Raw genomic sequence first — 26,113 nt, 5'->3', positions numbered from 1 at the left:
AATGCTGGGTGAGCAGAACTATAGTTCAAAATATTACCTGAATTAATGTTCAAACATGCTGTGCATATTCCTTGATTGTTTAATTAATGCAAGTTATTTTAGATATGTCTTTAGTTGCATACATATGTTTTTTAGCACTGTCTCTTCTTTTCCTTCTCGTTACCTTTCAGGTCTATTAACTTGACCATCTTTTCAGTGATGAAACAACACTGGAAATTATGGACAAAAACATTGGAGAGCAACTTAACAAAGCTTATGAAGCCTATCGACAGGCATGCATGGATAGGGACCATGCTGTGAAAGAACTACATCAAAAAGTAGGTGTTAGGTTCTGAATTGTATCTTTATCTTGTGGTACTTGCAGATTTCAGTTTCACTTTAGCTGTGCACGCTTTAGTGCACCTGTTAAAGTTGAACTTTGCTGTTATGAAACCAGGTCTGCACGCTGCAGAGTAACTCATTAGGTTATGAATACAGTGGGTGGGTTTGGGGGTTTTAACTTTTGTGTGTGTGTGATTTTATAAGTGAGTAAAGTGATGTTTTGGAGGCTTAATGGAGCATTTTAACACAAACAGGAAAGACGCATCATTTCCCTAGCTTTCATAAAGTACTTTCTACATTTTAATTTGCTGTAATAAAAATTACTTTTAAATTTATTAATGCAAATAGTTAACATTAACTATTTTTTGTTTAGTAGGAGAAAATTAAATCTTTTTTGTTAATAGAAAAATATGCCTTATTTGATGTAAAAAGCCTAAAGGCAGTAATATGCTGAGCACAGTGCAAGCTATTAGGACAACAAAGTTTGTGTGTTGAAACATTCACACCAAATGTGCCTAAAAATCATTAGAATCTGTACTGATTCTTTTAAAATAGTCACCTGCACAATTGCTATGAAGTAACAGAAAGATTCCATGACCACTAAGGAGCACCTCTGAATTTTCAGTCTGTGTAGAATACATGACTTCTCATCATGTTGCTAAGCTATCAGGTTTTGGGCTTTGTCAGACTAACTTTGCTGTGCATGTCCTGCCCAGCAGTGGAATCTCTGTTGTAGGAAAGCTTCAGTGCTTTTGATGATACAGAATTTTCTGAAGCTTCCCTAGAACTGGTAGGCTGGGGCATTGTTCAGGGGCAGAGGACATACTTGGTGTTGTTATGGAAGAAGCAGCAAAAGGTCTGCTAGAGAATATTCTGATACCTGGGCACAATCCTACCATCCTTCTGTAGAGGAGATAAACTAGTCAAGGCAGTGCAGAACAGGTATCAAGTCAGTCATGTGTGCAATCATCCACTGTTGAGTCTGTCTCCATTCATAGTCTGTTGCAGCAGTGCTGGTGCAAATATGTGGCATTTTCTTTAGTTAACAAGCAGAAGTAGCATGTCAATACATCTTATGCTAAAACTGCAGCTAACTTAACAAAAGGCAACACATTTTAGAATATTTGGGAGTCTTTTAAACTCTCTTATGCTGAACAGTGTAATTATTTGAAGGAAAATCAGTCAAGTTAATACTACTGGGTTATCAAACTGTACAGGAAAGAAACTTCTGCCTGAGAAACAAGACATTGAGGGCAAGGTCAGAGAGGCCTTCTGAAGTCTGTGGAAGAAAACCAGAGAAGTGAGATCACCATGCACTAAATGTTTGCTGTATTTCTCTCTGCATTTTCTCTGGTTCAGCGGATTAAAAACTGAAGCCTTTCATAAGGGGTTAATACCAGCTGAAATCTTTGTCCTAATCAAACTTTCAGTAGTTGGATTTCATGACCTCACAAGAGAAAAAAAGTATTTTTTCAAGAAGAGCTGATACTGTTACTAATGGGATTTTTTTTGTTGTTGATGTTGCTTTTTAGGGTTTTTTACCCAAACTACTAGGTTTTGAATGACCTTTGTACAGTGCTTTACTCTAGTAACTTCCTCTGTTCGTTGTGTGGCCTTCACACATTGTTGGATTGTCCACCATTCTGTTGTTAACAGTTTACTACTTAAGTTACCGATAGGCCACTTGTTTTGCCAGTCTCTAGAGCTGGGAGCCATGTCAAGCACACAGAAGCCAGAGTCATCTTGGCCAGATGGTGTTTGATACAGATGGATGGTTGGTTGTCATGCAGATCTTCTAGTTGGTAACTTGTTGCTGCCATCTGACTCAAGGAATAATTTGTGCACACTGGCTGTCAAAAGCATCTTCTCTTCTGTCTGTTTTAGCTGTCATGTCTGTGCTCTGTACAGAAGTGTTGACAAGACATTGCTGTTGTACATTTTCAATTTGGTTCTCAGTGATTTTTCTGCTTCATGAGGTCTCTTATAGCTGCTGGAGTGCAGTGCTCTTTGATCACTTCTTTTTTTTAATAAACTCTGATAGTACAACTCCTTCCTGGCCTTTAAAAATATTTGATTGTAGAGGGTTTTTTTTTCCCCTTCTTGCTTTACAGACAAGCACATTGGGCAGTAGCAAGGGGGTGTGGAGTTAAAATGTGACTGAGATTTGAGAATTTAGGTAGCTGTATGGGAAGTCTGAACAAGCACGAAAGCAGTGCCTGGTCTTGTCTCAGGTCATGACTTGTCCACTAATAGAGAAATTCCTAATTTCAGGAAAAAGTGCATTCTTGTAAGTTTCCTTGCTGGGACTCCACAAGTTTTGTCTTTTGCTTTTAGCACCAATATTAGGCATATGCTAATGAAATAATAGGTTTTTAATATTAGCACTCTCCTACCACCTGACCATTTGTTCAGTTAACTGGCTATCTAATATTAACTTTATACACCTTGGTGAAACATGAGCAGTCTTACCAGGCTCTGTATGGCCTGTTTATAACATCAGATGGAGTAGAGCTAGATGGAGGAGGGGGCTGGCATGATTGCTTTCCCCCTCTATTTTCTAGGTTAAAAAAATAAGTCTAGTGCATTCCAAAGGAACAGGCAAAACTCTTTTCATGGGCAGTTAGAGTTACTTACAAAATATCTGCTGTATGGAATAAGCAACGTTGTTATTTTCTGTTTAAAGTCTGGTTTTGAAAGCTTATTTCTAACAATTAAATATAATTTATTTCTTAGAAAATGGAGGGGAAGCAAATGACATCTTTCTGTGGATTAACTGGCCAGCATTCTGAATTTCAAACCTGATATGTTCTGTGGCTAGTAGTGAAGAAACCTGACTTTACAGTTGTTTCACCTGTGGCAGTTGGATAATACAGTTGCTAAAAATCAGGATTTATTTCCTATAATACTTTTTCTAGTCAGTGCAGCCTCGAGTGTCTGTTTTCACACAGAGGTCCACAACTACTATTAACTTTAAAATCTATGGTTTTGAAAGCCTATTTCTAACAAATAAATATCATTTATTTCTTAGAAAATGGAGGGGAAGCAAATGACATCTTTCTGTGGATTAACTGGCCAGCATTCTGAATTTCAAACCTGATACGTTCTGTGGCTGTTAGTGAAGAAACTTTACAGTTGTTTCAACTGTGGCAGTTGCATAATAGGTTACCAAAAAATCAAGATTTATTTCCTATAATACCTTTTCTAACCAGTGCAGCCTCAGGTGTCTGTTTTCACACAGAGGTCCACAACTACTATTAACTTTAAAAATTCAAAGCTGCTTTTTATATGCCAAAAATAAGACCCCTAGTCAAACCAGGATGAGATTAATGCTAATTAAATTATATTTGCAGACAGAAAACTACATGCAGCAAATACGTGAACAGCAGGAAAAGATAGAGCTTCAAAACAGCATTATTGCAAAACTGAAATCACAGTTAGCTGCTCTGAATGCTAATAGAGGTATGTACTTGTTTGCATGTTATTTCTTTCTACGCTGTGTTACATTGATGAATAGCTCTGACTTTGCATCAGCTTTTACAATCTACGTCTCTGAGAGCAGTATCATACTTTTCTGTGAGTGTGAGAGTTAACACAAATGTGCAGTTTCAGATTCTATTTATAAAATGCTACACTTGTGAGGTCTCTCTTTATCCTTTTCAAGAAATGGTGAGATTTTTCTTTAGAGGTACAACTTGCTCACGCTGATGCCAATAGAAGTTATGAAAATACGGGTTCATATAACTCATTAGAATTAAAACCAAAACTCTTACATACTAATTTTGCAGTTCTCTGCTAATAAATTTAGTTCATGTGGCTCTAGATGTGAGTGCTATGATATTATGTACTTTATGTTAGGTTAGTCTTGTCATGCTAATCTTACTGCGTAACTAAAGCTTTACAGGCAGATAAATCTCTTGCAAATCAAATAGTCATTGATGGATAATTTTCTGCTGTTTGACTGTATTCCACAAATAAGAGAGAAGAGTCAAAGTAACCATGTGTTAATCTGCCATGCTCATTAAATATTTATTCACACTAGCCTAACACTCTTGGGTTTCATAAATACTAGCTAAGTGGTTGGCTTTTATTTTTAAGAGTACATGTACATCCTTTATTGATGGTTTAGCATTGTCTCTAAGCACAGAATTGGGCTTTTCTCACTTCTTTAGCAGAAAGGCTTGCTCAAAGTAAAAGTTAATATAAATCTAGCTTCTTTTATTTTCACTTGTACTTAGAAACTGGCTGGGGGAAAAATGCAGTGACAATCAGCTGCTTTCATTTTTAAGGTAATGCACATCCCTACGTTCTGATGAATGAAGACATTGAAACTTCCAACTTGCCCTTCAGCCAGCTCTCTGAAAAACTCAATGTAGCAAAGCAAAGAGAAAAGCTCTTAAAGGTATGGTCACCTGCAGTTTGTTTAACATAGGATCACATTTGTGCTGTGATGATTACACTACAAGAACCTAAAGAGAAGTACTTTTAAACTGCACTTCTAATACATAATCCTCACCTGAAGTGCCTGAGTGTTGTGCCACTGTAGTCGCTTAGGTGAACTAGGCATCTGCCTTTGGCCACTCCAAGGACCATCTAGATCTCTAGAAACTCACTTGCTTGTTTCTTAACCTGCCAAACCTAGTGGTCATGAAAGGGCTTTCCCTTCCTGGCAAAAAAGCTTTTCAGATTTCAGCCATTCTCTGTTTTCGCAAGAAATGGGAGAGTCAGCTCTCAGAATGATGGAGTGGGAAGTGAACAGTTCATTGCTTTGGAGATGCTGATAATTTGTTATTTCTTCTCAAGTAGCCTGTTTTAATATGATATTACTTATGCCCCTTTCCACTGAAGTGACACTTGAGATTTTTTTACTATAGCATGTTAACTGGCATAAGAGAAAAGCCATAGTGCAGAATAGATGGGAAATACCTTGAAGGGATTCTGCATATTGTGAAAAGACAGAGGTGCTCAAAGTTACATTGTTCTTATCTCAAGTCACTCTATTTTGTTTTCTGAGAACTCTCTTGTAACATAAAATCTATTTCTGAATATAAAACTTCATACCAGGGATCCTGTAGGGGTTGTTAAGAGACCCTCATAGTAAATCAGGCATTATATTTAAGAATAATTAATTTCAGGATTTGTTTCCTATAAGCAGATTAATTATGTTAAATTCACATAGATGCAGGTGGTTTTTTTTAAATCAGAAATGTTAATTTTAAAACAATTTCTTTGGAATACTGATGTTCACTTAATTACCTTGACAAAAATCTCATTTGGGACTAAGCCTTTGCAAACATTTTAAATGTGCTGTTACCAAAAGTTTATATATGCTCCTTTTTCACTAAAAAAATGAGAGTCTTTACATCATTTTTCTACACTAGAATCTGTTATCACAAGATGTCATTTCTCCCCTAATATTTGCATTTATTTGAGATACAACACAGCTGAAGGGTTAATTCTTTCATGGAGCAGCTTCACATATTTTTTCATTTCTCTGTTTGGAGTTGGATAAAAAGTATGCCTTACAATCACATATGGAGACTTGACCAAGCCACCTTGTTTCTGAATGCTTACTCAAGGACAATAGTTTTAAGTAACTTAGCTTCCTTTCTTCCACTCATTATGTGTCTGTGTTTATCTGCTCTTCTCGTGGGGAAACAATGAGAAATTAGGTGATCTCTACAGAAGATTACAGACAATGCATGAGAAGCTGGAATCATCACTTTAAGGACTTGGGTTTGTTATTTGCCTTCATCAGCATTTTTGTTCTTGTGCAATCAGTTATTGCAGTTACCTCTTAACAGTAGGTGGTTCATCTGGATTTTGCTTCATCTGTACCATGAACAGAAATGTTTCTGATCTAACTGCATGCAGAATCAACTATACAATCTGTCTGCATTTAAACCCAGACACAGTGCTGTACAAGTCAGGTCACAGTGAATCAGTAGAGATCTAAACCATCAGCTTGACCCAGCCTACTGTGTTCCTGTTACTGAGAATGTAGTAGCTTTCTAAGTGTTGAGAACATGAAGCTTAAGGAAAACTCATGTGACTGGACTGAGGGCAGCTTCTGCAGAGGTACATGGATATATTTGCACCATCCTTCTGGTGTGAGGAGGACTCTGGTGTTGTACCTAGTAAGCTTCCATTAACCTAGCAAGAGTAATACAAAGATATCCATACAGCACACCAGAGGTACACACACTTCTATTACCTCTGACTATCTTGACAATGCCATTCATGGGCTGGAAACAAGTGGAGATACACAGCAGTCTCTGTACATGAGTCTTCATTCTATTGAACAAACTCAGGGGAGGAGAAATATATAAGCAAATTTGCTGTTGAAAATGATGGAAAATTACTTCTACTGTGGTAAATGCTTTTATGGTAGGTCACAATTTTTGCATTTTCAAAATGTAGAACTCTTCATGTATGATAGATAAGTTTACTGCATGGAAAGAAAGTATGGGACAAGTTGGGGGAAACTAACAGTAGCAAATCACTAGGACCACATCAAGTGAAAGATAAGTGAGAGATGACACCAAGCAAGGAGCAGGTGTGGAGCTGTTGGAGGGTAGGAGAACCCTGCCGAGGGACCTTGACAAGCTGGATAGGTGGGCAGAGGCCAATGGGATGAGATTTAACAAGGCCAAGTGAAGGGTCATACACTTTGGCCACAACAACCCTAACAGCACTACAAGCTGGGGAACAGCCAGGCAGAGAGGGACTGGGGGTGCTGGTAGATAGTAGCTGAACATGAGCCAGCAGCGTGCCCAGGAAAGCCAATGGCATCCTGGCCTGGATCAGGAACAGTGTGGCCAGGAGGACAAGGGAGGTTATTCTTCCACTCCCTATAGTCAGCACTGCTCAGGCCACACTTTGAGTACTATGTCCAATTCTGGGCACCTCAATTAAAAAGAGATGTTGAGATACTGGAAGGTGTCCAGAGAAGGGTGATGAAGCTGGTGAGGGGCCTGGAACACAAACCCTATGAGGAGAGGCTGAGGGAGCTGGGGGTGTGCAGCCTGCAGAAGAGGAGGCTCAGAGCAGACCTCATTGCTCTCTACAGCTACCTGAAGGGAGGTTGTAGCCAGGTGGGGGTTGGTGTCTTCTGCCAGGCAACCAGTAACAGAAGAAGGGGACACAGTCTGAAGTTGTGCCAGGGGAGGTATAGACTGGATGTTAGGAGGAAGTTGTTGGCAGAGAGAGTGATTGGCATTGGAATGGGCTGCCTTTTTGCATTTTCTATCTATACTTGTGTGTTTTACCTGCTTTTGTCAATTTCCATTGCCACTGTGTCATAAAATGGTTTGAAGTTTAGTTCACATTCATCATCACAGAGAGGTTAGTGGAATAGGTTGACTTGGTGGTCAGTATGAAACTATATACAAGATTATCAGATTTGGTTTTTGTAGTCTGAGACCAACAGGACCTAAATTTCTACCTGGTTTTAAGTACAACCTGGCTAAACTTTTATTTTGAAACAGAAAAAAACATGGATCTGTTTCAGACCTTGGAAAAAAGCCTTGGAAGAAGCCTTGGAACCTCCATAAAACATGAGGCTAAAGTCAATACCTGTGACAAGAAAAAATGCTTACATTCTTATTTTCCTGGGTCAAAAACCTCAGCATTAAAACACTGTGTGGATTTTGGTCATCAGAACTCAGTGTGCCATGAAAAAGAGGAGGAAAACTGTCAGGAATGAATGATGCATAGAGTACACAGAACTGTTAATCCTCTAATAAATGTTTAGGGTTTATGTTTGGTTGGGGCTTTCATTTTGCACAGGATATAAGCAGAGGAAGGGCAGATGTACAGTAGTCATCTTTGTGCTCAGAGTTAAGGTGCTGAAATGAGTTAATGTACCTAAGAGCAGCTACTGCAGCAGTCTTGCTGAGTTGCACTTCCAGTCAATAGCAGTTTCTCTAATGTCACTTTATTTCCTGTCTTTGTTGCAAAGAAAGCTGTATTTCACTGGTTTGTGCTAGCTGACAGTGTTACAAGTTCAGCTGTTCTGCTGTTTGCAGTAGGTTTCCTTAGGCCCTGCTACCAGATAAAAGAAATTCTGATATTGACACCTTTTTTTATCCACCTCACCATTTTATCTAATGAGACCTAATAATAAAGAGCAGTTTCTGGTTAAACTGGTAAAAGTTAATATTGCTAGGGACCACTTAGAGTAGTTCATCAGTTAAATAGTATTTTTCCTTGAAAACATCTGACTGTTTATTATGGGAAGCCACTGAAACAGGTTGTAACAGCACACTTGAGGGAGAAATAAAAGGACCTGCCTTTGCAGCAGTGCAGTCTGGGGACTGACTAGCTGTAGAGCAGCTCTGCTGGATGGAAGCTGGGGTCTCATAAGAGAGCAAGTTGAATATGAGTCAGCAGTGTGTTCTGGAGGAAAGGAGGGGCAACATCTCGCTGGGCTGTATTCATAGGAGCACAGCTAGCACACCCAGGGAAGGCAGTAGCTGGCCTGTATTCATAGGAGCACAGCTAGCACACCCAGGGAAGGCAGTAGCTGGGCTGTATTCATAGGAGCACAGCTAGCACACCCAGGGAAGGCAGTAGCTGGGCTGTATTCATAGGAGCACAGCTAGCACACCCAGGGAAGGCAGTAGCTGGGCTGTATTCATAGGAGCACAGCTAGCACACCCAGGGAAGGCAGTAGCTGGCCTGTATTCATAGGAGCACAGCTAGCACACCCAGGGAAGGCAGTAGCTGGGCTGTATTCATAGGAGCACAGCTAGCACACCCAGGGAAGGCAGTAGCTGGGCTGTATTCATAGGAGCACAGCTAGCACACCCAGGGAAGGCAGTAGCTGGGCTGTATTCATAGGAGCACAGCTAGCACACCCAGGGAAGGCAGTAGCTGGGCTGTATTCATAGGAGCACAGCTAGCACACCCAGGGAAGGCAGTAGCTGGGCTGTATTCATAGGAGCACAGCTAGCACACCCAGGGAAGGCAGTAGCTGGGCTGTATTCATAGGAGCACAGCTAGCACACCCAGGGAAGGAAGTATCTCCCTCTGTAGAGCATTCACTTGACTGCACCTAGAATGCTGCATTCAGCTGGGGTATCTCCAGTACAGGAAAGATTTTGACAGACTGGATTGAGTTCAGCAGAGGCTGCACTGAGATATTGGGAGCTCGAATACATGTTCATGAGAAGAAGATGCAGAAATTGTGCTTGCCCAGCCTGGAGCAGAGGTGGCTTCAGTGAAAGCTAATACCTCTCAAATATCTATGTTAAGGTTATCAGGCAGATGGAGCCAGGCTTTTAATAATGGTGCTTTGCAAGAGGCCACTGTGTGGCCAAGTACTTAACTGGGCAGGTATGACTTGTGACACTTACCACAACATTTGTAACCTTTAGCTAGTTTATGAATGATACCACATTGTGGCAAGCAACCAAACTCCATCAGTGTTAGAAGCTATATGATCTTCAAGCTATGAAGGAATATATTTATTGAAAGATTCCAAAAGGTGTCATCATTTCTCCAGTGGTTTTCCTGATGTGATATCCTGATGGTGCCCAGGAATGATTTACATAAGTATGTACTGATGTGTCTTTATTGCAACATGTTGCATTGATTTTCTCACATTGGTTCCCACATGGCTTTTCTTACTGTTTGCTTAAGTCTTGTCCCCACTTCTCTTCCATTTATTGTACAGTCTCCTGTGGGAACTACTGGCCCTTACTGCATTGCTCCCAGATGGCTGAAAATCCATGTTCTTTGGATCTGTGATCATCCTAAACAGATACATTACACCTGTGTGGACCAGTGCTCTATCACAGGCTCAATGAAAAAGTTATTTTACTGTCCTTAAGATGGAGTTTTTCTTCAAGGACAAATTTTATCTTTGACATAAACTTTGTCCTAAGTGCTTGGATTTCCAGCAAATCATTTTCAAAGGAAAATACAGGAAAAGCTGCATCCCATTGACTTTTTAAATGGGAAATGGAATTTCACCACAGAATGATCAGACTATGCATAAGAAAGAGGTGGTAGAAGCCACATCCCTGGAAATATTTGATGTTAGTGGGATGAGACTCTGAACAACCTGACCTAATTAAAGATGTCCCTGCCCCAAAGGGGCAAGTGAATTAGGTGACCTTTGAAGATCCATTCCAACCTGAACTGTTCTATGATTGTAATGCTTGTGAACCCTGTGGCCACATAATAGCCCAGTCAGTGGTGACTTCAAGTCTATGAACCCACACCATAGACTATCAGTGCCTTCCCATTCTTGGAATAGCAAAAAGCAGTTGTTCATTCTATAGCTACTTTGGCTTTGTAGCCTTTAAAGAATATGGAATATATACAGAGAGAGTTAGGAAATTATATTCAGCACCTGACCCTGCTAATTTTCACAGAATATAGCTAGTTGGAAAAGACCTCAAAGATCAGCCAGTCCAATTTTCAACCTAGTACTGAAATGCCAACACTAGACCATGTCCCTCAGGGCCAGGTCCACATGCCACCTGAACTGCTTCAGGGATGGTGACTCCACCACTGCCATGGGCAGACCATTCCAGTGTTTGCTAACTCTTTCAGTGGAAAAATATTTCCTAATACCCAGCCTAAACCTTCTGTGGTGCAGTTTGTAACCGTTTCCTGTAGTCCTGTCTTTTGACACCAAGGAGAAGAGTCTGGCCCCCTTCTTGCTCCAACCTCCCTTCAGGTAGTTGTAGAGAGTGATGAAGGCTACTCTTAGCCTCCTCTTCTCCAGACTGAACAACCCCAGCTCCCTCAGATGCTCCTTCACAGTATCACAGTATCATCAGGGCTGGAAGAGACCTCACAGATCATCAAGTCCAACCCTTTACCACAGAGCTCAAGGCTAGACCATGGCACCAACTGCCACGTCCAACCTTGCCTTGAAGTGCCCCAGGGACGGCGACTCCACCACCTCCCCGGGCAGCCCATTCCAGTGTCCAATGACTCTCTCAGTGAAGAACTTTCTCCTCACCTCAAGCCTAAATCTCCCCTGGCGCAGCCTGAGGCTGTGTCCTCTCGTTCTGGTGCTGGCCACCTGAGAGAAGAGAGCAACCTCCTCCTGGCCACAACCTTGTAGGAGCATGTAGACATGCTCCAGCACCTTAATACCCTTCCTATAGTGAGTGGCCCAGAACTGATCACAATACTCAAGGTGTGGTCTCACCAGTGCTAAGTACAGAGGGATTGTCACCTCCTTGTTCCTGCTGGCCACAGCATTTCTAATACAGGCTAGGATGCCATTGGCTTTCTTGGCCACCTGAGCACACTGCTGGCTCCTATTCAGTCAACTGTCAACCAGTATTCCCTGGACTCTCTCCAAGTCACAGCTTTCCAACCACACATTCCTAAGTCTGTGACTTCCTATGGGGTTGTTGTGACCCAAGTTGGCCCATAGGTCTAATCTGTCCAGATCCTGCTCTAAAGCATCCCTACTCTCTAGCCAGTCGACACAGCCACCCAGCTTGGTGTCATCTGCAGGCTTACTTAAGATTATTTTTATGTATCTCTATTTCCTCTTAATATGAATTGTAATTTTACACACACACTTCACAGGAGATGATTCATCAGATACTTCCTTCGAGCTTTATGTGCATGCTCAGACTGTAATTCTTCATAGTGTTCTTGTTGCACCCTTTTGAGAAAACTTAATCTAGCTGCTGTAGCATTAATTATAGAAGATGATGTATGGGTTCTTTAGCCTAAAATTTTCAGTCTTTATGGTTGTGTTTTTCCAGAACAATATAAAAAACACCTTTCTCCTTTTTTTCCCACCTTTTGCTGTTTGACTGTGGTTATTTTCATCTTTTTTCCCTGGATTTTTATCTACTATAATGATACAACTTCCATACTAAACTCATCTATGATGAGTTCCATCTATGTGTGGTGGTAGAAGGAGTTCAAGATCAGTTACAAATTGATAATGTCTCTTTTTTCTCTCTGTTTTTTCCCCTCTTTTCCTGTTTGATTGTGATTCTTTTCATCTGCATCATCACTTAGTGCTATGGTCTAGTTGATTGGATAGGGCTGGGTGCTAGGTTGGACTGGATGATCTTGGAGGTCTCTTCCAACCTGGTTGATTTTATGATTCTATGATCTTCTTTTCCCTGTATTTTTATCTGCTATGATGTATACAGTTTCCATACTAACAGACTAAACATCTATGATGAGTTCCATCTATGTGTGGTGGTAGAAGGAGTTCAAGATCAGTTTCAAATTGATAATGTCTCTTTTTTCTCTCTGGTTTTTTCCCCTCTTTTCCTGTTTGATTGTGATTCTTTTCATCTTCATCATCACTTAGTGCCATGGTCTAGTTGATTGGATAGGGCTGGGTGACAGCTCAGACTGGATGATCTTGGAGGTCTCTTCCAACCTGGTTGATTTTATGATTCTATGATTCTGTGATCTTCTTTTCCCTGTATTTTTATCTGCTATGATGTATACAGTTTCCATACTAACAGACTAAACATCTATGATGAGTTCCATCTATGTGTGGTGGTAGAAGGTGTTCAAGATCAGTTTCAATTTAATAATATAATAAATAAAAATGACCCTTATGTATGTTGCAGAAGTTTAATTTTGCTTACTCTAGACTGCTGAATATCCTGCAAGCTTCAACTCTACTAATTGTACTAGTGTTTATAGTTGGACAGGGCTGGGTGCTAGGTTGGACTGGATGATCTTGGAGGTCTCTTCCAACCTGGTTGATTCCATGATTCTTAAATTCTTTTTTAGGAACAATTAGAAAGTGAGAGCATGAAACTGAAGCAGCTTGAGGACAGAAACAATCAAAAGGAAAGGAAGCTTATATCTATTATTTCCAACCAAGAAGATAAAATAAAAACTCTGAAAAGCAAATTGAAAGAATTAAATGAAGCACAAAAGGGGATACAGATGCCAGTGTACAAAAGGGAGGTAAGAGAAGAAGCTAAGTAAAGATGAATTTATTTTAGATTTGCTTCTTTCAAATGTATTTATACTAATTATTCCAAGAAACTGATTTTAAAATTCAGCATTATGTAACCACTATAATTTATAATTTCATTTAGCATTAGAGTATAAAGCATATAGGGAATGCTGAGCTATTAAATCCATATTTAATGTGTATGCTAATTAGGTCATTAAAATTTTTGTATTTGTGGAAACATCTGGGTTAGAATTTTCAGTTGGAACTTTTCACCAAGCTAGAGTGGGATTTTTTTTTCACTTTTATGCTTAACTTCTGTTACAGAATAGTATCCAGAGTGCTAATCTGTCCTTGCAGAGTAGTTAGACTGCAGTCATGAGTGTGAATTTAACCATGTAAATCTATTTTAGCTAGCTAATTTAAAGTGAATTTGGATAAAGCACAGCATAACGTAACTTGTTGCTACTGGACTTCCCACGTGTTCCTTAACTTACTGTAGCAAGCATCTGTAACCCATATTGCTAAGTATAAGGTTGCACAAATGTGTCCACAGAAGCTGCAGATGCACTTTTGTGGAAGGTTAGAGGAACCTACAGGCTATGAGTCTTGTGATTATAAACAGTGTATCAGTGAAACCAGCTGATTTGGCAGGCATGTGACCAAGTTCTGCGTCTGATTTGGAGCAGAGGAACTACACAGGCTATCTGGTGATGCGAATCAAGTGAATTTCAGGTTAATTACTAATGTTAATGACTGGTTATTGTAGTTTTCCCTCGTGTAATACTAGAGTGAACCACAAGGTGGCAGACGAAGTTAATAACTTCTATTAAAACCTGCCAGAACTCTGACTTAGTAGCTTGTGATGTGTTCATTGAACATTTCAGAGAGTAAATTGATTTTTAACATCTAAAATATCTACATACCTCACTAACAAACTTATGCACAATGCGGGATCTTACTTTATGTATGACTGAAATAGAATTACACTCAAGCAGTGTTCTTAGAACCAAAGTACGGGCAGAGAAATGCCACACTGAGTTGCTAAGTTAAACTAAAAGCAGGAATATCACACAAACAGAAAAAAATCGGGTTTGTCATTTTGTGAATCTTTCAAGAGCTTCCAGAAGGACTTGGTGAAGATCCTATGGCATTTTTATTCATATCAGAGTGAAGCACAAAATTAATGTGCTAACCTGTGATTGATATTTTCATATTTTACTTCAAGGTGAGAAATAAGAAAATCATTCCAGCTAAGCCTGAATTATCTCTAGGAATTTCACCTCTACCTGAAAGGTAAATACTTTTGCAGCATTTTTAAAATGTGCTTTACATTGTGTTTACTGCCATTAAATAAAATAAGCCATTTTTTCTCTTTTCTTCCTAGTACCTTAAAAACTGAAGAAGGGCAAGGGGGAGGGTGGAGCAACAGAGGTCAAAGAGCTGGTGTAGGAAGGTAATAAAGTCAAGCAACTACATGGAATGATAGCTGGAGCTTTCCATCTATGTAGGGATAAGTTGAGAGGAGGAAAAAATAGCCACTTGATTCAGCAGGAGGTTAAACCCTGTGGGTAACAGCAGTGGCTATTAACGCTGGGTTTTGGATAAGTGTTAACCCCCTCTCTTCAGAACAGGAATGTAGAACCGTAATGGATTAACTGATGGCAGCACAGCACAGGACCCTGCTGCACTGCCAGGAGGAGGTGTGATAGTCAGCATAAGGAAATAATTCTTGGCCTGATCCATCCTAAACAGGAGAGTTTGAAACCAAGTTTATCTGCAAACTGAAGCCAGATAGCCCTTGCTATGACCAAAAGCAGTAGATTTCCTTAGCACATATTCCCTCTTCTGCCAGTGTTTTGGGAAGGAGTTTGAGCAAAGTCTTAGGTTTGCATTTTTTATGGGATAGGCAGTAATAGCATTTTTAACAATTTTGCTGAGGTGAAGTAGAGGATGCTTTAAGGTGAGGCTAGGGGAGAGTATTAGGAAAAGTATCATCAGATCTTGCTGTCTTGTGCTCCTGTTTAGACATCTGCTTTTGGTCACTCCTAGACATAGTCTTGGTGAACTATGTGGATCTTTAGTCTGACTCTACTGCTTTGTGTTAAGAAAGCAAGGAAGTAAGACTGCAATGTGATAAAGACTTTTTTTGTCTTTTCTGACTAATATCTATAAAATCATGAACCTTTACCTATCTTCTGTCTTCTTGATCTCAATTAGCTCCCTTACTTTACTGTTTGATAGTATCACAATACCTAGCAAATTAAGATTGATGCATCTAGTATGTATGTTTTAAAGTTCTAGTCAGAAACTTATGTTGAGAGCCTTTTTTCATTTCACATTGATCAAACCACCTGAAAGGTGGTCAGAATGCAAATGTTACCAGATTTTCTTTTTTCCAAATGAGATACAAACAGACATTTCTGTCTTCATAAAGAGAAACTCATCAGAAGCAGGAACACAGCTCGTGACACTCCTAATTGCTGTATAAATAAGCAATACAAAGGAGATCAATTCACTGGATTACAGCAAGATGCCTTTTGAGCCCTTTTGATACAAACATGTGAAAGAGAACATGAACACAGTTTGTCACCAACTTCAGGTTTTCATGTGTGAATTTCATTTTATAATATCTGTGCTCTTGTGCTTAGAAATGCAAATTGCTCCCCAAATTTACAAACACTTCACAGCAGAGTTTTAGGAATGCATTAATAACTGCAGAACATAGTGCTATTAGGCAAGTCAAGCTCACACCACCGTGAAACGCTACTTTTATCACTCTTAGTGCAGAAGTAAATACTGGGTGCTCATATGATAGTCTGGAAAAGACAGAGTAAAAAACATCCCTCAAAATAAAAGGAAAAGTCACAGGATACTGTAGAAAACAGGGAAGGAATGAGTTCACAAGGCCCTCTCCATAATGTCAGGTAGGCAAATAAGGAAGGAGCAGTAACAAGTGCTTGTGTGTTGCTTCTCCTGCAAGGTCCAAATCACACAGAAAAGAATGGAAAGCAATTAAATGTTTACAGCAGCAGCATCTTGTTTTCCTTAGAACGAGATGGAAACAGTACCCTTGTGAAAGCTAAGCTGTTCCACAAAAATACCTGAGGGAAATGGAAGAAATGTAAAGGTTGGATTTTTGGAGGGACATATATCCTTGCAGGGACAGGCCCTGAGCTGGAATGTATGTGTATGTGATAAGCCTAAACAGCGATTTTACAACATTTTCTTTTCTGCTTGCTTTTACCGAGGAGAACAAAAATCTGCATACATATGTTGAGGAACGAGGTATCCAAGAAAAGTAGCTTACACGATTGTTTTTCTCTGGTTTGAGGGTGTGACTAGATTAAAGGGCACAACAAGCTGAATTGGATGGCTCTTTAATTTACAATTTTGATCTTCCAGAGAGAATCTGGACACTATTTTCCAGGACATGAAAGAAGAGTGTCATCGAATATGTATGCTAGCCAGAGAACAAACAGACCAACTGAGTAAATTTAAGATAAAGCCAGAACCTGAAAGTGGTAATATCATACTTAAGCTCTTATTGTGATTCAACTGTTTGAAAGCTTTGCTTTATATTTGAAAATACTGCAAATTACACATACATAGAAGTACTTCCACTGTTTACCATCTGCCTTTTTCAAGTCTGTTCACATGATACTCAGTATTTCACCAAGAAAACTCATCACCAGTTTTGGCATTCTATGAGGAATGCTCCAAATCACATGCTATAAAAGACAGTCATCACATCAATGGCTCTTGTAATTGTTTTGTCCCTTGGAGTGAGAGGCAGGCACTTAACTACATGTGATATCCTATCATACTGTGTGAATGACAGCACTTGCTTGCTTTTAATTTAGCTGTCAGTTCAAAAGATGTCTGTTATGAATGTCTCTAGCCCCATATCTGTTAGAGCAAAACTGCTGGACTGAGCAGAGGCAGAGAACCTACTTCCTAGACTTCCTTGTTCAGGTTTTTGAATACTGTTTTCTTGTGTGGAACAAGAGCTTAATCCAGCACTTCTGAGAACAAAAGAAAGGCTTGTTAGAACTGGAGGAGATCCTTAATGTCCAGTTCTGCTAATGCTTACATTTAATATAATGTAGGCTACTGTGGGTATTCCCTACTAGCTTTTCTTAATAGTAGCATCAGACTTAGCAAGAAACACCTGCCAAACTTACATGGTTGAAGCAAAAGATGCTGATTTCAGCACTTGCTTCTAGTTTAAGTTGTACCATTCCTGAAATTTTCTTACATGAAGAGCTAATACATAGCTGAACTGTACACGTCTGAACTGTATCATTATAGTCTCATTTTACACTACAGAATTTCGTTACCTGGGGGTGGGAATGTTGGGGATGAGCTCTTGGCAACTTGTTTCAGAATAGAGTTGTTTTCCTTAAATAAGTGCCTAACTCAACTATGTGAAAAGCTGTGCATGATATAGATTTTATCTGCTTGGTTTCTGTTACTTCCATGGCCCATTTTACTACAGTATCTGAGTGCTGTCAGAAGACTGCTGTACAGTAAATGGGTACCAAAGTTATTCCCTCACCTGATTAGGACTAACCATGTGTATTTTAACCATTTTTTCTTCATAAAGTGACAGAAATATAGAGAGAATTCTCAAATGAAAGGAAAATACAGTCCCTCCTTCGAATAGCTACCCATTTTAAATATTGACCTAATTTGGAAGCTAGCAGGTGTTTGATACCTGAACACCTTCTGAAATTGTGCTTATGATGCCTAGCATGTTCTTGGCACCATGCAAAATGGTTTTGGTTCCAGATTCTATTTCTGCCAGAACACTTCAGTAAATATATGCAAGTATGTGTTAAGAGTAAGGGACAACATGATTTTCAATAAAATGAAAATGTTTATAGCCCTAAAGCAAAGGGAAACAGAATGACTAGAAAACAGTTACTTCCTTTTGTTTCTGTTCTGCTAGTTTTTGTGTCAAAGCTCATGTTTCTGAAATGTCAAACTCAACAAATAAAGGTTAAAATGCCAAGAAGGGAGGTCAAAAGTCTCTCAGGAAAAATACAGCAACACCCCAACTTTAACAACTCTACTTCAGTGGACTATTTAATGTTTTCTTCATTCTTTCTTCACAGAAATACAGTTTTCCATGCCGATACAGTGTACTGATAAAACTGATGAACAAGCAGAAGAGCTTTTTAAGCCTCGGGTTATAAAGGATATAAATAGAGGTGCATCATGCATCACATCTATCACACCAAGAGGAGTGGGCCAAGATGAGGACAACAACTCTGTAGAATCACTTTCTAAATTTAATGTCAAGTTTCCACCTACAGACAATGACTCTGCTTTCTTGCAGAGCACTCGGGAAAAACCAACAGTTCCTTGTACTGGTATAGCTGAAAACATGCTTCAAGATCATCCTTTTAACCTGGAGCACAGAGACCGTGCTGTTAACCTCAGTAAATTGGAACCTAACTCATTTGAAGCTCATGGAGTTGATCTCATGACCTCAGCTTTACAGAGCTTTACTGTTGACAAAATAAACTCCCCAAATCATGCAAAGATGCCTGTAGAAAATACTCGTGACAAGATATGTTTAAAAACAACAGACACTGGTTTCCCATTTGTACCTAAGCACACAAACCAGGGTGCACCTGAAGTAATTTTTTCTTCTTCTTTAGAAGCCGCTGGGACAACCATCAGAGGTCCTCATCAGGTATCTTTCTATAAATACTGTGCAGTTCAAAAAATGGTATTGATTCAAGCAGCTATCTTGCAAATATGTTTGAGATAGGACTAATATATTGTATGAGGCATCTCATCCATCTTTTTTAAGACAGTATCTGTTTCCAATTCTTCTTCCTGCAGTACAAGGCACTTGTAGTGAAAGGGCAGGAATTTAAGCAGATGTAAGTACTTGGATATGCTTGTGCCAATTTCAGTTCATTTAGATATTAATTGCATCTATATCTATTTCAAAGCTGCCATAGATCCTAAGTTGCCCACTGGATTGCTTTCTTTGTACCCTTGATCTCAAACAAATAGGGCAGATAATTGTTTTAATTGTTTTTTAATGTACAGCAAAGAAGATGACCAATGAACTAATTAAAAAGCTGGACATAAATAACTTTGCCATGAAAAAGATATCACTACTTTTTATCTCAGTCTGAGCTATAAAGAGCACCCAATTCCTCCTCTTTAAGAAAACTTGACATTTTTTCTTCTTGGTTTAAGGTATCAAGAAGGAATGTATTTTTTCAAGTGAAAAGAACTCAACTAAAATACTTTCTTTTATGTTTATGTGGGTACTGTACTTCAGGTTTGAATTTTCACATATAGCTACTGGAAGTCCCTAAGAGCTTCTGAAAGCAAGGCCCAGTTGCTGTAATGCAGGAAAAAAAAACATTTCAGAAGGTTTTGACAATAGTCTCTGAATACTTCACTTCTTTTGTGTAAGATCCCGTCTCAAATTGCTGGCAAAATTATTATCAGACCCTTACAGAGTGATATTTTTATGTTCCCGTGGCTTTTCTCACATGTTGTGAGAGGACAGCTTTTCAAAATAAACAGCTAGTGGTATTTAGGAATTCTGTGAGAATGGAATTGGCACGCTTCTACTATTTACATTGATACAGTTTTGTGTTCTTTGCTAATGACAATATGCAGCAGAGGAGCTTTTACTTCTGAATTTGGCCACTGCATGACACGCAAAAGCAGCCTTTGGAAAGTGTTTGTAGGACGTGATAGCTTTGATGTTTTATTCTCCTAAAATGTAGCCCATCTAGTTTTAATTTTCCATCACGAACCAGTTTGGGATTAAAAGTTGAAAGCATGGAAAGTTTGCTCTTCATCATATTTTAAACCATCGACTTGATTTTTTTTTAATGTGTTTTAAATACCTTTTTGTGATGTAGGATACCTCAACTCTAACAACTTACTAATCATAGTCTTTGTTCTGCTTTACTTTTCATTGGATCCTTGTTTAAAATTATGACTGAGTTAAATGAAACCATTTATTTTATCAGTGGTTGAATTCCTGTGGAGCTGTGAAGCATTCACTCCATTGCTTGTTACTATCCTCTTTTCTGTATTCCCTCTCTAGCTTGTTCTTTTCCTAGTTAGTCTGTGTATTCATTTTTCAGTAGATGGCACCCTGCATTGTGCATTACAGCAAGTGAAACAGCTGGTATGTGATTATAAATTGATAGGATACTATGCAGCTTAAAAAGTGGAGACGAATTGTAGCAGAATAGCAGTAAGCCTTTGATTTTCTTGGCATTTCTGCAAAATAAGGAAATTTATTTGGAGACATCATGTGAAGTGTAAATATTCTACTTCCTGGGGGAAAAAAAAAGAAGTAATAATGTGGACAAGAAAGTTAATAATAATAACTTGTGGAAAATAAAGTTAATGATGAATTGTTGCAATACTTTCAAGTCATATCTACGAGAGAACTGTAGGACACAGAGGACATCAATTAAAATGTTACTTCGTACTAAAACCTTGTTTGAAACAAGTCAATATTATTTTAGAATCTATCCAATATATGTCTGTTTATATCAATATATTTAGGCATCCATCAGCTTTATTCTGCTATCTGCAACTAGATTTAGGCATCCATCAGCTTTATTCTGCTATCTGAAAAATGTGGGTTTTTTTCAGTACTTTTCCCAGTGAATTGGACTCAGTTTTAGAGGTCTTTACTGACTGTTAATTGTGCTAAAGATCTGATTCACAGCTTATATATATGTATATTAAAATACTTTTTTTTTTAAGTTACTTGTACAGGTACCCTTTAGACTTACTAATCTTAGCAAAATATATGCATAAACTTGTTCTTAGTATTCTTACCACCTTTCTAAGGGGTAATTACACTGCTTAGGGCTTCCGTCATCCCTGACAGTGGTTAAACTCCGACAGAGAGGAATTATCTACTGGATGGTTGGTGGGTTTGGGTTTTTTTTTTTGCTAGTGTAGATAAAACTTTCAAGTATTTACTACATATGTTAACTTATAAAATGGAAAACCCCATAAATGCAATAGATTTGGCAACAGTAAGTTCTTGGAACTGCTCTCAGTTGCTGTAATAAATTTAGCTCTTTCCTTCTATGTGGATACTAAATGTGAAAACTCAGTACTGTTTTCTTAGCATGTAAGGGTTTTTTTTTTAAACATGTGACTGAAAAGAGCAGCAGATTAAAATAAACATGGATATTAGTGGACCTAGGATTTTACGGGCTACATTTAACTGAGACTCGCATATAGATGCATGTGTTTATCGGTAGTCACAGTTTGAGGGGGTTGCTTTCCACCAAAAAGCATTTCTAAGAATCTTCATGATTTTAAAAGCAAATTGATAGTCTATTGATCTGAATATGAATGTGGTTGAAATCGAACTTTAATATGTCCCTATTCTAAAAAACTGGTTAAGCAGATGCTTAACACTCAAAGAAAAGCAAGTTAAATGCCTGCCTCAGCAAGGTGCTGGAGGAGTACCTACTTTGTTGTGCTTCCAACGTTAGAAATTTTATGATGTCCTTTGTGAGATTTTTACAATACTGCTTTGTATTTTTTTTCAAATACATCATCATGTATTAGAAATAAGTAATTCCAAACACATTTCTGTAGGGATGTTTAAGTGTGTCAGTAACTGGATAAATTTAATATGCAATTTACACCAGCAACATACAATAAGTAGACTCTTCGAGATGAAAAACTTGGTGTGATTGCACTTAATTGCTAATTAGTCAATTTAATTATATGGATTGTTGACCATAATGAAAGACAGTAAACTTGCTATTGCTATGTGATAAGCTAAACAGTGTTTAATGGGGAATGGACACAAAATTGACTCCCAGGAAGTTTAACTGGTTTAAAAGCTGCCCAGGGAGGTGGTGGAGTCACCATCCCTGGAGATGTTTAAAAAGAGCTTGGATGAGGCACTTAATGCCTTGGTCTAGCTAATTGGACAGGACTGGGTAATAGGTTGGACTGGATGATCTTGGAGGTTTCTTCCAACCTAGTTGATTCTATGATTCTGTGAAAAGGACAGTTTAACTATTCTGAAAGCCAAGATAGTTGTACCATGAGTTACCATGGGAGGAATAAACAATAGATTCTATTTGGCATGATGACATTTGAATAAGAAATGAAAATAAAAATCTTGGGGCAAGTACTGATAGCAAAAAAAATTCAAACTTCTAAAGCAACTACCTTCTGAAGTATTCTTGCTTGCCTTTCCATGTGTGAGTGAAGCAAGAAGGAAGAAAACTGAGCCAAAAAAAAAAGAAAAACCCTGTAGGATGCTCTCCTCTAGTAGGTTCCATCCTCATATAAAGCTCATACCAGCTTGCTGCCATTCTCTCTACTTTGTAGTCACAGCAGTGCATATTTAATGTTCAATTGACTCAAAGCCTAATGGTCCTGGCCATATAAAATAATTATCTTGTGTCACTATTACTGAAGTAATGAAACTTTTTGATACCTAGTTGTTACAATGCTAAATAATTAGGTACCTATCAGGCTGAAGTCACTTGAGCTCCAGTGCCAGGTAATCAGACTTGGCTGACATTAACTATCTGACCCTAACTAGCTCAGTGGCCAAGAGAGGAAGAGCTGCTGAACCAAATCTAGCATAGTTTCCTGAATTGCTTGAATGCATGGATAGATACTCATTGGCTTTGATGTTGTCATGGCAGAAGCAATCCCAAACAGATTATTCCAGACACATTTACACTAAAAGGCAATCAGAGCAAGTGAGTAACTTAAGCCATATGACATTGCTGTGGTCATTTTCTAAGTAAACTGAAAACCAGTTATGCATCAATAGGAACAGAAATAACATATGATTCACATGAACTCTGTAAAAGAAACGTTCTAAGGCAAAAATGTGTTGTCTCCTTTCTTTTAGATGGCTACTTTGTACTGTGATTTCCACAGTAAAGTACTGAAATGCAAGGTTAAAGAAAAGCTTTAGTGTGTGTCATACAAATACTACAAACTTCTACTCAGCAGTATGTATCATGAAAGCATTTTAAGTGTTTGCAAGGATGGTATGATCAGAGGTTAAATAATCACATTTCTATCTTGCTTTTCTTACGTGAGATCACTCAAGTTCTAGACAGGTGTAAAGGACACAGTTTAAAGAGGCAGGTCCTTACAGTTTAAAGAGGCAGGTCCTTTTTTAATATAAATATAAACAACAGCATAATGTGAACTACTTGTAAACAACATCAATAATAACTTTCTGTTTCTTCTAGCTCATCTGGAAGCCTCAGGACAGTAATTTGCTGGCACAAGCTTATACAGACTCTGAACTGAATCAATCGGGAATATGTGAATTCTGTCGAGAAGTTTTCCCACCATCCATGACATCTAAGGAAGATTTTCTTCGGCATCTGAATTCCCACTTTAAAGTACAGTCTTAATGTATGAGAACACAATGGATCTCTAGTTTTGCAAACATTTGATATATTTTTTTTATTCAATAGATATGCCAAGAATTTAAGAATTAAGACTTCTTGTAGCAAGAACTCGTGACTGAAAATGTCAGATAAGCACATTTTTAATTGTCCTTTGGCAAGGTAAAATGTAAGTCATTCAGTACTGTAATTCATATTACTGCTTGTTATGCTTCAATATTACATTTGAGAGTGATGTTGGACACCTTTGCTTCTTCTTTTAATAAATCATTGCCTGAGTAGGCCCACAGTCATGATTATGAGTGTGGACCTGCAGGATTCGTGCCTTAATATAACTGGGGAAACTGATGTAATGCTAAGACTTTTTTTTATCAGCATCTAGTGATGTGATTATATTCTCCCTGAAGTAAACAGGAAGAGAAGGAGACTCATTTTTTAATTTCTGTTACAAAATTTCCAAGTTTAACTTAGAGTAGTGAAACTCTTAATTCATTTTTTTGTAGAATCATCCCAAAACCATAACTGAATGATGAGTATGCCAAAATTAGGATAGACTTGGTCACAAGCAATGTAAATGAACAGTTGACTTTCACAGATGAATTGTTTGAGTAATCAAACACAGCACATAAATGGCCCTGTTGCCAAAATGTAACTGTAGCAATTTTAAGGCTATCTGTTACATGTTCTTTAATGGGTTTGTTCATGTACATCCCTAGCATTAATAACTAGTAAAAATAATTCCAATTAAAATATTAAACTATTATGAAGTGAGGAGAGGAAAAGTTAAACCTTCCCTAAAACTGAGAATACCAAAGATTATTTGTCTTTCTAGTCTGCTCTGAAAGATTGCTCAAGGCTTTTACAACTTAGAAAGGAATGGGGAAAACCCAATCGCTCAGAACTGATTTTTAACCTGAATATGCCTAGGAACTTTCTCGATGCCATTTCAATTTGTTCTTAGTTGAAAGAGTGTAATCTATAAAGTTTGCACATTTTCTGAATGTATTTGGATCCGATTAAAAAGGAGGAAGGTGTTACTAAGTGATTTAAATTAACTATAAGGGGTGACTTGAAGCTTTTTTGCATTTTAACTGAATATAGGGTTTAGTCCTGATAATGAGTATTTTCATAGCAGCAAAGCACAAGAGGTTTTTTTTCTTTTTAAAGATTTGTTCTCTAGTGACCAATTTCTGGAAGAATTAAAACGCATAATATGTAGAAAATATTTTTTCTGACCTTTTTCTCCATTTTAAACCTCTCATGTTTGTGACTGGCTGTTACCAGCGTATACTGTAATAAACAGCAGTGTGCAGTGCATGTCTGCTATGTGACCTGGAGAAAGAGTCTGTTACTATTGACAGTTCTGAAGCCCTGCCAGTGCCCAGCGCTGAGGAGGGTACGTTCATCCCTGGAGTCGCCGTGCGGCGTGTGAAGTACCTCCCTGGAGAGCACGGCTGGGGGTGGTTCCTGGGAGAGGCAGAAGTTCCAGGATTGGGAGGAGAGAAGGGGATTCGCACATCTCCAGCCAGCCCAACACAAAACCGACTTATCCTCTCAACCGTGAAATTCGAGCTCAGGAGCTCAGGTTATTAAGAGATGAACAAACTGCGACTTCACTTTTAAAGAAAATAAAGTCGTCTGTTTTCCCCCCGCCTCCCGACCATGCACGGACGCGTTTTGCCCAGGAGCTGGCAGAGAAGACAGCCGTAAGCTCAGCCTCATTCCCTGCTCTGGGACACGGCTCTTTGTTGCTGGAGGCAGCCTGGCACTCCACCCCCCACCCCCCTCTGCCTGCAGAGCAGGGAGTGCTGGGGGAGAGGGAAAAAGTGGGGGGAACACGGTTGTCCACACCTTCGTCGACAAGCGGAGCCCATCCATCTCCCCACTACGAGAGCTCATGCCTACTGCTGAGTCTCAGGAAGTTGTTTAATTCTGCGTAATTAATACTGCTGCTGCCTGAGGGCATCCAGATAGGCTCACCATATCAGACCACGGCTTGGGGCACCAGTTTGGTGGGTAAATAAATAAATAAATGCATCTCACACTAAAGCAGCTGTGAGCGACTTGAAGTGCGGTCCGTGAATGGACCCTACTCATACAGCTTTCCTGAAGGAGGCTGCTGCTGCCAGCAGGGACATCTGCTTTATTAGACTCACCGGGGGAGGCTCAGTATTCCTCCGCTCCCACTTCCACACACACAAAAACCACAATAAGCCATGGGGAAGGAAGTGGAACTTTGAGGAAATAAAGAGCAGCAGACTCGTGCCAAGGTCTATCACCGAATTGCTCCTTCCCAGGGCTAGCGGAGTCCCTCCCGGGGCTGAGGTTGCGTTTAAGGCTCCCGTAGGGGTTCGCCTGTCCCGCCGCCCGCGCTGCCTGCGCGGCGTGCCAACTCGCAGCCGGGATTCGCCAGAACTCTCATTCTGGCTTGAAAGCCAGGGAGCAAACCGCTCCCATTTCTGTTTGGGAGGTTTCTGAGGAGCGT

General features: G+C 39.2%; 1 protein-coding gene across 3 annotated transcripts in view; it reads left to right on the top strand.

The window, feature by feature from the left end:
• The window catches only part of TANK (TRAF family member associated NFKB activator), a 29,846-nt gene extending 4,565 nt beyond the window's left edge, over positions 1–25,281 (top strand). For all 3 annotated transcript variants that reach the window (XM_064164238.1, XM_064164250.1, XM_064164242.1), the window contains exons 2-9: positions 171–317; positions 3,672–3,780; positions 4,608–4,720; positions 13,054–13,233; positions 14,451–14,518; positions 16,628–16,746; positions 18,340–18,923; positions 23,467–25,281. In XM_064164238.1, coding sequence (XP_064020308.1) covers positions 219–317; positions 3,672–3,780; positions 4,608–4,720; positions 13,054–13,233; positions 14,451–14,518; positions 16,628–16,746; positions 18,340–18,923; positions 23,467–23,634 — 1,440 coding nt within the window. In that variant the 5' untranslated portion in view covers positions 171–218 and the 3' untranslated portion in view covers positions 23,635–25,281. The remainder of the gene's footprint in view (positions 1–170; positions 318–3,671; positions 3,781–4,607; positions 4,721–13,053; positions 13,234–14,450; positions 14,519–16,627; positions 16,747–18,339; positions 18,924–23,466) is intronic.
• The last annotated feature ends 832 nt before the right edge of the window (positions 25,282–26,113 follow it).

The sequence above is a fragment of the Pogoniulus pusillus genome, chromosome 2 (assembly GCF_015220805.1).
Source record: "Pogoniulus pusillus isolate bPogPus1 chromosome 2, bPogPus1.pri, whole genome shotgun sequence".
Classification (NCBI taxonomy): domain Eukaryota; kingdom Metazoa; phylum Chordata; class Aves; order Piciformes; family Lybiidae; genus Pogoniulus; species Pogoniulus pusillus.
The sequence above is the reverse complement of the archived record's forward strand: the minus strand, read 5'-3'. Positions and strand labels throughout refer to the sequence as shown.